Here is a 12,457-nt window from a genome sequence, read left to right as displayed (position 1 = left end):
GTGTGGATTACTTGTGGAAGACTGTAATGATTTTATCAGCTGTTTTGACTCTCATTTTGACGACATTCATCCATTGGTAAGCAAGTTAAATAATGCCACATTTCTTCAAAATTGCTCCAGGGAAGAAACAAACTCGTCTACATCCCTGCTAAAAAAAAACAACAGAAGCCATCACAGGAATTCTAATGGTTTCCACTACAAATACCATTGCAATCATTACAAACCATTAACCACTAAACAATTATTAACCACTAAAACCATTAAAAATGTGTTCCTGGAGTGTGTTTTGGGACATTCCCTTGAAATTAACAAGCCACCAATAGAAAGGTGACAAATTACCAGTAGAGACCCAAAGGGACCATTACATTTGCATGGTTTCTTTCTTTTTTTTTTTTTATTATAGCAAATTTATATTTTTGGTTTTAAAACCAACATGAACCTTTGGTATATAGACCAGTCTATGCAGTATTTGCAAATAAGATCTACTTTATTTCACATTCAAATCTATTTCTATTGAAACAGTAAACAGACACAAATGAACATTCAATACATTAACCTCAATAAATAAGCTCTACTATGGGTATGAAAAATAGACAATTTCATCCACCATACATATTGCATTGCTTTTTTTTTTTTCCATGGAAGGTGGTTTCATGTTTCTATTTTCCCTTTACATGATGCAACAATTGCACACTCTAAGACATTTGAATTTCTTGAGTTTGAAATACCTGACTTTGTTGCAATCCCTTTAAATAAGAACAAAAACAACACACCAATTGTCCTGGGGCTTCCTGTAAACCAGTTTTGGGATCTGCATGAAATATTTACCGCAAGTGCACTTCGGTTTCCTCCATTACCCTGTCTTAATCAGCGCTTGTTGTGTGGATGCATATCCTGCATCTCTCGGTTGCACATCAAACTGATTTAAATGAATTCCATGTGCACAGATTGTCCTCTTAGACAACTAAGACTTTTCAGAAAAGGCGTTTTATTCTGTCCACTGATCTAAATGTCACAGAAGTGTCTGTGACATCAAAGCCTCGCAGACGTTTCTGTGAAGACTGATATCAAACCATTCGCTGAAGTACGTGATGATATGGACTGTGCCGCCTCAGTAGGTCCAAACTGACTTTAATGGAACAGCAAGATGCATATTACATTTCTACACCTGCTATTTGCATTTCTCACATTCGGTGGGTGGCAGGAGACAAAAATTGCGTGAAACTCTCAAAGAGGGAATTTCTCGTTGAGCTTAGCTGTCGTTCTAAATATATACGGTTGTCACTGTAGCTCCAGACAAAAGGCCTCTTTGCTGAGTTTGTAGCACTTTATCCTTCTTAACAGCTCAGTTACTCTGCTCAGTCAAAGGGAACATCAAGTTTAAGTCACAGTCCATCCATCATGGCTAGGAGGTCGTCACCCTTGCTGCTTGAACTGGGGGCGGGTTCTTCCGTTTCTCCAAACTCCCCCATGATCTTAGCCAGTTCTGCATTGGTCTGTTTGTCCTGAAATGAACCAGTCAGAGGTGTGTTGTTACTCCCATGGTCTTACAGTAAAGTTAACCTAAGACTGAAAATCTTTAGCCTGTCAAAAACCAATTAGACAAGCTGAGAGCTTTCTCTCGGTGTGTGTGGATCACTGGTAATCAGGCATTACAGTGTTTTCTGAGGCCAAGGATCAAACAGCGTAAGTGTACACGAAGACTTACCTTTGTTGCCTGGATATTAATAACTTCATAGGAAAGCTCATCTGGTCTTGATATCAAAGCTTCCCTGTGGGGATAACCTGTTTTAATATTTTTATGAAAATCTCATGCACAATGAACAGCATCCATTTCACTGACATTTATAGCTGCGCTTTCTTCGTACAGTAATGTTTTTTACTCCACAATAAAAAAGTATTTTGCATAAACAAAAACCTATTTTTTAAGTCCTATCTGCTCACCAATCCTGCATTTATTTGATCCAAAGTACAACAAACAGTATAATTTTGGAATAATTTTAATATTTAAAACAACTGTTTTCGATTTAAATATATTTTAAAATGTAATTTATTCCTGTGATTTTAAAGCTTAATTTTTAGCATCATTACCCCAGTCCAATGAACCTTAAGGAATCATTCTAATATTCTGATTTGCTGCTCAAAAAAAACAAAAACATTTATTATTATGTTGAAAACAGCTGAGTAGAATTTTTTCAGGTTTCTTTGATGAATAGAAATTTCAGAAGAACAGCATTTATCTGAAATAGAAATCCTTTGTAACATTATAAATATTTTATCATCACTTTAGATCATTTTAAAGCATCCTTGCTCAATAAAAGTATTGATTTCTATAATGTCTTTCCCAAAAAAAGCTTTTTATTTTAGATTAATGCTAATCTTTGGATTTTTCTATTCATCAAAGAATCCTAAACAAATGTACTTTAACTGTTTTAAACAATGATAATAATAATAATTAAAAAAAAAATGTTTATTAAACAGCAAATCAGCATATTAGAATGATTTCTGAAGGACCATGTGACACTGACGACTGGAGTAAAAATTTAATAAATTAGATTTTAAAATTTATTTAAATAGAAAGCAGCTATTTTAAATAGTAAAAAAATGTTTTGCTGTATTTTTTTGGATCAAATAACTTAAGGCTTGGTGAGCAAAAGAGACTTCTTTAAAAACATTACAATTCTTACTGTTCAAAAACTTTTGACTGGTAGTGTAATTTATTTGAATATAAATATTTTATCAGTATAAATGAATGCATTCTTCTTGACAAAAAGTATTGATTTATTTAAAAGAAGAAATCTTCCTCAACAGTAATATACAGATATGTGCCAAAAAATTAGAATATCGAGGAAAAGTCCATTTCAATAATTTGTTTCAAAAAGTGAAACTTGTATGTTATATTAGTTCACTACACATAAAGTGAAATATTTCAAGCCTTTATTTGTTTGAATTTTAATGATTATGGATTGAAGATAAAAAAAAAATCCAGTATTTCACAAAATTAGAATATCCTGACAAAGTTCAACATTGTAGGCTGCCTGTGTCCCAATCTAGTCAGCTAATTAACACAAAACACCTCCAAAGGTTTCCTCAGCCTTTAAATTGTCTCAGTCTGGCTTAGTAGGCTTCAGAATCATGTGGAAGACTGCTGACTTGACGGTTGTGCAGAAGACCATCATTGACATCCTCCATAAGAAGGAAAAGTCAAAAGGCAATTGCAAAAGAAGCTGGATGCCCACAGAGCGCAGTTAGAAGTATTTTAACAAAGTGTTAAGAGGAAGGGAAAAATGTGGCCGGAAAAGGTGCACAAGTGACAGGGATGACCGTAGCCTTGAGAGGATTGTCAAGCAAGGACAGTTCAGAAATCTGGGGAAGCTTCATAAGGAGTGGACTGAGGCTGGTGTCAGTGCATCAAGAACCACCACATACAGACGTCTGCATGACATGGGCTACAGCTGGAGAATTCCAAGCCACTCCTGAACCAAAAACAACATCAGAAGCGTCTGTGCTGGGCTAAGGAGAAAAAGTACTGGTCTGTTGCCCATATTTTGCATTTCATTTGGAAATCAAGGTCCCAGAGTCTGGAGGAAGACCGGAGAGGCACAAAAGTCAAGCTGCTTAAAGTCCAGTGTGAAGTTTCCACAGTCTGTGATGGTTTGGGGAGCCATGTCATCTGCTGGTGTGGGTTCATTGTCTTTTATCAAGTCCACAGTCAATGCAGCTGTCTACCAGGTAATTTTAGAGCACGTCATGCTTCCTGTTGCCGACAAGCTTTTTGGAGATGATGATTTTATTTTCTAGCAGGATTTGGCACCTGCCCACAAGGCCAAAACTACCAGTACCTGGTTTAATAGCCATTGAATAACTGTACTTGACTGGCCGGCAAACCTGCCTGACTTAAACCCCATTGAAAATCTATGGGGTATTGTCAAAAGGAAGATGAGGGAACAGAGACCCCGAAATGCAGACGAGCTGAAGGCCAATATCAAAGCAACTTGGGCTATCATAACACCTCAACTGTGTCAAAGGCTGATCGCCTCCATGCCACACTGCCTTGATGCTGGAATTAGTGCAAAAGGAGGCCCAACAAAATACTGAGGACATAATACAGTACATTAACACACTTTTCAGAAGGCCAACATGTGTTTAAGATCCTTTTTTTATTGGTCACATGAAATATTCTAATTTTGTGAAATACTAGATTTGTTTGTTTTTTTGTCTTTAATCCATAATCATCAAAATTGAAACAAATACAGGCTTGAAATATTTCACTTTGTGTAGTGAACTAACATAACATACAAGTTTCACTATTTGAAACCAATTATGGAAATAAATGGACTTTCCCTCTATATTCTAATTTTTTGACACATACCTGTATAGCTAAAACCATTTAATTGAAAAAAAAAAATCTAATGAGAATAATTACTGAGAATAATAAGAATTTTGCTTTCATTAATAGCATAATTTAGCTTTTAGGGTGAAATACCACTCCTTGTTTCAGTGAGACACAGCCTTCAATCTGTTACTGACAGTCAGATTCTATTTTGACTTTATGAAAAAGTCTCAAAACTCAAATAAAGACTCACTCTTCCTCCTCGTCAGTGGCGAAAAGGTTCACACGGAAGCCAGAGTCAGTGTTAGTTGATTTCTGCACCTCCAGACCTCCCATTAGTCTAGCAAGCAGGTTCAGCTCTTCTTTTGCCAAAGGATTAGGAGTTGTGTTGACCTTCAGAAGTATATGAATCATGTCAAATATTACATTAGCATTACACATTGTCATTAGTTTTGTTTAACCATCAAGTTTATATAATCTATTTAATGTACCGACATTCCAAATTATATGCATATATGAAAAAGATACAATTTATAATTGTCAACTAGATTTTTAAACAAAGTGTAATTAATTCATAATACTACCTTGGTGTGCTGTGAGGAGTTTTTGGAGGTTCCAGACATGTGTGTCTCAACAGGGCGGCTCACACTGTACCTGAAACAACAAACAGGACAATTGCACAGCTGATGCGTAGGTTTACACCTAAATTATTCACATATCAATTAGAGATGCCGCTTTGCGACAAATAAAACATAACACGTGATGAATTACACCCCTGTATTTGAAGATACAAGAAGGTGTGAGTCATATGATTCCACTACTGAATATTAGTAGAAATTAGTATTATTAGAAGGTGGATGATACTCACATGTTTGTGCCCAGCTTGATGACTCGATCACCATACATTTCAAATGAACCTTCACGGAGAGCGGTGCTGTAATTGCCACAGTCGCGGAACTGCATCCTTCTCACCTCCTCACCACTACAGCTAAACAACCTGGGAATTAAACAGTCATTAACAAAGAATGAACGAATCATAAATAAACTTAAATAAACCATGTATACTAAGAAATTATTTAATGCTTTTAGAAAACATTAATAATTATTATACATGAAGTTTTATGACCTTACATTAATTTAATATGGTAGCTCAAAAAAAAAAAAAAGGTAACCAATTACAGAACCAGGATATACTATTATATATATAATATATAATACATGTGACCCTGGACTGGGTCATAAGTAGCACAGATATATTTGTAGCAATAGCCAACAATACATTGTATAGGTCAGATTTTTTTTTCTGCCAAAAATCATTAGGATATTAAGTTGAGATCATGTTCCATGAAGATATTTTGTAAATGTCCTACAATAAATATATCAAAATGTATTTTTTGATTAGTAATATGCATTGCTAGGAACTTAATTTGGACAACTTTGAAGGTGATTTTCTCAATATTTCGATTTTTTTACACCCTAGGATTCCAGATTTTCAAATCTTGTATCTCGGTCAAATATTGTCCTATCCTAACAAACCATATATCAAAAGGAAAGCTTATTTATTCAGCTTTCGGATGGATTTATAAATCTCAATTTCACAAAATTGACCCTTATGACTGGTTGATAAATTCATAAAAAATGTTATTTAAATATTGATTGAAAAAAAAAAACAGTTCATGGACATATAAATTCCAGCTACAACTAACCTCTATTAAAATAACTGCTTTCTGTCACAGTCTTAACACAGACCCTGCTATATTTAGAAAATGTCCAAGTCTCTTGATAATGCAATTACCTATAAACCCTTACCATCAGACTCTGTCAGTTCTAAATGAAGGAGGTGATTTCAGAGCAAACGTATGGACAATTTCAGTTATGAATTTAGAGGCTTTTTATTCATAATGTTCAAATAAAATCCTGACATTTTTAGCCTTTTAAATTCTCTAGTCATGTCAATACTTGATAAATGTGTTTTTTAAATGTGTGCTGCATTAATCCAATGAATCCTACACTGCTAACCTTATGAGTCCTGGGGTGTGTGTCCCATACGGAACAGGGCCTGATGTGGGGAGGACAAATCGCCCATTGGAGTTCTGTACTTTGTCTTTCAGGAAAATTGATACCTAAAAAAAAAAAAACAAGTTTCATATCACTTTTAAATATATGGCTTTTCTGCACCTTTTATAAACATGACCAATACTTTTGGACTTTAAATTTACATATCGGGTTTATGAGTATTCTATATTAAAGACAGTTCACCCAAAAATGAAAATTCTGTAATTACTCACTCTCATGTCGTTCCAAACCCGTAAGACCTTTGTTTATACTCAGAACACAAATTAAGATATTTTTGATGAAAGAGCTTTCTGACCCTGAATAGACAGCAATGCAACTACCACGTTCAAGGCCCAGAAAGGTAGTAAGGACATTGTTAAAATAGTCCATGTGACATCAGTAGTTTAACCGTAATGTTATGAAGCTACAAGAATACTTTTTGTGCATATAGAAAACAAAAATAACCATTTTATTTAACAATTTCTTCTCTTCCGTGTCAGTCTTCGACAAGCGTTTATGAAAGTACCACGCCGCGGGAGCTGGCGTTCTGATGTAGAACCCGGATGCGCTGTGCCTTGTTTAGAAACAGAAGACGCATGCTGTACATACAACAGTCTTCGTTAACATGTCTGAAGATTACAACAAAGAGGATGACTTGGAAACTTTTTCCCAGCCTTACTTATTTGAACCAGAATATACAGACGATGAACTAAGACAGAAGGACGTTCTACGTCTGCTTCATGATACTCTCTCATTAAAATAGTTGAATAAAGTGATTATTTTTGTTTCCTTTGCACACAAAAAGTATTCCCGTAGCTTTATAAAATTTCGGTTGAATCACTGATGTCACATGGACTATTTTAACAAAAAAGAAAGGTCTTTACTACATTTCTGGACCTTGAACGTGACAGTTGCATTGCTGTCTATGCAGGGTCAGAAAACTCTCGAAGTTCTTAATTTGTGTTCTTAAAATGACCAAAGGTCTTACGGGTTTGGAACGACATGAGGGTGAGTAATCAATGATTGAATGTACATATATTAAAATAGAGAAAACACTTACTCTTATATGCATATCTTGAAAGAAGATGAGGAGTGTTTGTCTAATTAGTTGAAACTCTCCACCAGATAAAGGGGTATATATCTAGAAGTTAAAAGCAAAAGACACTTTCAAAGCCAAAATCAGAGCGAAGCTGACAATTTATATGAAATAAAATGTGACCCTGGAGCACAAAACCAGTCATAAGTAGCACAGGTATATTTGTAGCAATAGCCAACAATACATTGTATGCGTCAAAATTATCTATTTTTCTTTTAGGCCAAAAATCATTAAGATATTAAGTAAGGATTATGTTCCATGAAGATATTTAGTAAATTTCCTAAACTTGATTGGTAATATGCATTGCTAAGAACACCTTCAGATTCATGATTTTCAATTCAGTTGGCCAAAATATTGTCCTATCCTAACAATCCTAACATCAATGGAAAGCTTATTCATTTATTTATATTTCAGATGATGTATAAATCTCAATTGCAATCTCAAAAATGTTGTGGTCCAGGGTCACATATTACATTAACAGTTATTGACAATGGAAAAAACAAACTGTTAATTATATTAAATAATAGAAAATAATCTGAAAATGAATTATTCTGAGCAGTAGCATCTTTACACAGAGATTGAAGAGACCTTGCTACCTCTATGAGTTGTTTGTTTGTTTCATCCACTTGGCTGAGGATACTGGGAGTGTCTTTCACAAAGTCCCTGATGGCATCCATATGGTTGAAGGACACCAGGAGGATGTCTTTAGGCCGAGGACACAGCAGGACTTGATACTTGAATGCCATGGTCATCAAATCATAGAGCTGTGCACAGGGAAAGCACAAAATGAGTTGATCAAGCAGCCGTTACATATTTCAACATATTACACACCAGAGGGAGCCATTTAACACAATTTTGCTTATTATAACACAATATTTAAAGAGAATTGTACAGTAATGATCAAAATACAAAAATAGAAGTGACTAGAAGTTACTTTGGCCTGTTTCAAAAGTAAAAAAGATTTAGATTTACTAAAAATACTTGTAGAAAGATATTTGTAAAAAGCTCTTAAAAGAAAAATGTGCAGGGATTGCACTAAAACATTTTCAAACAGTTTATTCAAGAAAATGACAATGCATCCTTGACTTTAGTCTTCACCTTGTCCATACTAGCTTGATTGAGTCTCATGATGGAGGCGTGAGCCAGTCGGTCGAACACTGTCCTCAGGGCCTTCTTGGAGTATAGCTCCTGTGGTTTGAACAGCTCCTCCAGGAACTTCTTATTGAACATGGTTGTAATGATATCATTCATAACTACCATAACACAAACACACAGAGAGAGTTGCAGTGAGTCAAAAGCAATTCTGAGCAGATATGAAGCTGAAAACCCAGCAAGCAGATTGCAGTCTGTACTGTAGAAAGCTGGTTTGCCAAGAAAAATTGATAAACAAAAATAACATAAATCAAAATGTAGTTAAAACCAAGCTTTACTGTCATGGCAGATGTTTTCATAGAGAAGCGGGTTGGAAACTGTCATCAAATGTTGACTGAGGAAAACACAAGTGCTAGAAACATACATATGGAGGATTTTATTTATATCTGTATTCAAATTCTTGAATCTTTGGGGTTCTTATTTTACAATGGTGTTTTTTCTCACACAAAAACATTCAACATGTGAACTTACAGTTATAATAGCACAAAAAACCCCATCTTCCCCTACACAGCGGGTGCCTATGAGAGCTGGCATGTGCACACGCACTCTACTTTTCTCTACAGCAAAACAAAGCAAGCAGACTATTAACAATACCTCTTTTTCTGTCCTCCTCTAGCCAAACTGCTACAGTGGCTACAAAGATTGCAAATCAAAAAGGACATATTTAAAATGTTCCTTAGAGGAAGTTAACTAAATAGCAGGTACAACCTGAGCTACATGTGTAGACATCACATCTGCAAGCAACTTATTGTTTTTTGACCTCTGTGGGATCTGATACCAAAGTGTGATGTCGTCAAAACTGCAAAGTTAAGTTAACAATATTTCAGAATGCAAAAAAGACACAGGAAACCCTGATACAGGAACGTACATTAGACAGGAAACCATGATACTGACAAGCTGTTGAGCAAATGTAATTGAGCCACAGTGTTGCCTGCATAGACTGTAAAAAATACTCATAAGGTTAGCAGGATTCATTGGATTAATTCATTTGAATATACATTGAACCAAACACTACTATGACATCTTAGTTGACAATTCAGTATACTTTGCTTTTGACAAAACATCCCATGTGTTGGTCGTGATTGCACATTTTCGGCAGTGACAGTAACGCTTTGGTAGCGACCACATCACATACTAAAACACTACTAGAACATACTTAAATATTAAAAATTTGCATAACTGTACACAAATTGTATTTTTACCAAATAAAGGAATATGATGACATTTTGGTTGTGACTGTTTCGGTAGGGACAATTTTATGGAATAACACCCCAAAAAAACTAAGATGTCACTACTGAAACTTCACCAAATTTTTTGGTCGTGACTGGTTCAGTAGTGAAAATTTTAGATACTTTTGAATCTAGCTTAAAGATGCTAATCAGCACATGGTTCGTTAGCACAGTTCTATACACATATAAAAACTAAATGTTATAAAAAGAAAGAAAAAAGGTGTTTGGTAGCGACGTTCCTATAAGTTTCACACAGATTTTTCATTCTTTTGAACACATTTACCTCAAAATGATCTACTATCACACCTCGTAGCTATGAAAGAGAGGAACACATGAATATTTCCTGATCATAACTTTAGGGGTGTAGTTAAAATCAGTTGCAAACAATGGACTAAAACATACACTGTTTTGGTAGTGACATGAAAATGTGGGACACATTTTTTTTTTTTTACATTAAAAAAAAAAAATGTACGTCACTTTTTTTTTACAAAATCAAAAAGGCATTTTTTAAATCAATGGAGTAAAATGTAAAAACAAAATATTTCAATATAATTTTTATAAGTTGAAATTTAGGGGTTAGGGTTCAGGACAGCCACCTCTCAATTGCAAGTACCCAATAAATGATGATTTTATATATACAGGTCCTTTTCAAAAAATTAGCATATTGTGATAAAGTTCATTATTTTCTGTAATCTACTGATAAACATTAGACTTTCATATATTTTAGATTCGTTACACACAACTGAAGTAATTCAAGCCTTTTATTGTTTTAATATTGATGATTTTGGCATACAGCTCATGAAAACCCCAAATTCCTATCTCAAAAAATTTGCATATCATGAAAAGGTTCTCTAAACGAGCTATTAACCTAATCATCTGAATCAACTAATTAACTCTAAACACCTTCAAAAGATTCCTGAGGCTTTTAAAAACTCCCAGCCTGGTTCATTACTCAAAACTGCAATCATGGGTAAGACTGCCGACCTGACTGCTGTCCAGAAGGCCATCATTGACACCCTCAAGCAAGAGGGTAAGACACAGAAAGACATTTCTGAACGAATAGGCTGTTCCCAGAGTGCTGTATCAAGGCACCTCAGTGGGAAGTCTGTGGGAAGGAAAAAGTGTGGCAGAAAACGCTGCACAAGAAGAGGTGACCGGACCCTGAGGAAGATTGTGGAGAAGGACCGATTCCAGACCTTGGGGGACCTGTGGAAGCAGTGGACTGAGTCTGGAGTAGAAACATCCAGAGCCACCGTGTACAGACTTTTTTTGTATTAAAAACACTTTTCTTTTATTGGTCGGATGAAATATGCTAATTTTTTGAGATAGGAATTTTGGGTTTTCATGAGCTGGATGCCAAAATCATCAATATTAAAACAATAAAAGGCTTGAACTACTTCTATTTTCATAAAATATATGAAAGTCTAATGTTTATCAGTACATTACAGAAAATAATGAACTTTATCACAATATGCTAATTTTTTGAAAAGGACCTGTATATATTAAGTTAGGGTTAGCAAACATCAAAGATTTGAATACTTAAATGCTTTTCAACTTTCAAACTTTTCTAAAATGTTATGTTTGAATGTGAAAATTAGGTATTATTTAATTAAAATGCACTCTGCGTTCTGTAAGTATAACTACAGAGATTTCTGGATCAGTGCATGAGGAAAAAGCGGCAAATCTGTATTGTAATGTACAGACAGAAATAGATAGCATTTGGATATTTTCCTGTCACTACTCTGAAACGACACATTATGAAGGCAAATAGCCCAAATCTCAAAATTAACCAGGGTATGGAAAAGAAAAAATGTTAATGTGTGCCTAGTGTCTTGCTATCTACAAAAAAGACAAAACATTGAAAAAATGACATGTTTCCTCCATAAGGCTGTGACTGAACTGGGCCACTGGATCACTGTATTCAAATATACAGGCTAACTGGCTAATCATGTATAGCAATAGCAGAATATCCAATAACTTCTTAAGAAATATCATGAACCACGATCATAAATACAACGTTTATATGACTTGCTTCATCAACTCCCTGACATATTAGCTGCCATCTACCTTTCTTCGCTTTATCTGCTGGGATATTCTGAGCCCGCAGGCGCTGATCCAGGATGTAGAGCATTTCTCCACCCAGATTAATGAAGAGCAGAGGCAGCGTTCGCGTCGACATCCTCTCAGGAGATGGATGAAGAGCAGCTAGTATCGGTAAGCAATCACAGGTTGTCAATAAAAAACGCGATCCGCGCTCTCTGAAAATCCTGCAGAATAAATAAGCGTCTGTAAGCCTTTTCTCGGTTGCCAGGTCACCGCCAACAACAGCCAATAGGAGGCTTTCGTACTGCTGCACGACGGTGACGTAGTACGTTTCAGTCTCACCACGAAAATCAGGTAACGTTAACACAATCAATTTTTGTACGTTTTTGTATTTTATGTTATTTGTATGGTCGTTTGTTGACAAAAGAAGGGCAAAAAGTATTAGAAGCAACAATAAGCGAGTGAAAACAGCAAACAGCGTACAAAACGTGTTTTTGTAGTTTTATTTAATATGATTAGGTATATGATTAATTCCACTGCACTGTGTTT

General features: G+C 35.2%; 1 protein-coding gene across 1 annotated transcript; it reads right to left on the bottom strand.

The window, feature by feature from the left end:
• Positions 1-468: 468 nt before the first annotated feature.
• oscp1b (organic solute carrier partner 1b) lies at positions 469-12,168 on the bottom strand. The gene is made up of 10 exons (XM_073847211.1): positions 11,933-12,168; positions 8,583-8,737; positions 8,081-8,248; positions 7,449-7,529; positions 6,353-6,456; positions 5,202-5,330; positions 4,918-4,987; positions 4,587-4,726; positions 1,709-1,772; positions 469-1,505 (listed from the first exon to the last, which is right to left on the bottom strand). The coding sequence occupies exons 1-10, from the start codon at positions 12,042-12,044 to the stop codon at positions 1,386-1,388; spliced, it is 1,143 nt and encodes a 380-aa protein (XP_073703312.1). The 5' UTR covers positions 12,045-12,168; the 3' UTR covers positions 469-1,385.
• Positions 12,169-12,457: the final 289 nt, after the last annotated feature.

Source organism: Garra rufa, chromosome 9 (genome assembly GCF_049309525.1).
Source record: "Garra rufa chromosome 9, GarRuf1.0, whole genome shotgun sequence".
NCBI classification, from domain to species: domain Eukaryota; kingdom Metazoa; phylum Chordata; class Actinopteri; order Cypriniformes; family Cyprinidae; genus Garra; species Garra rufa.
This window is presented reverse-complemented; position numbering and strand designations above follow the sequence as displayed.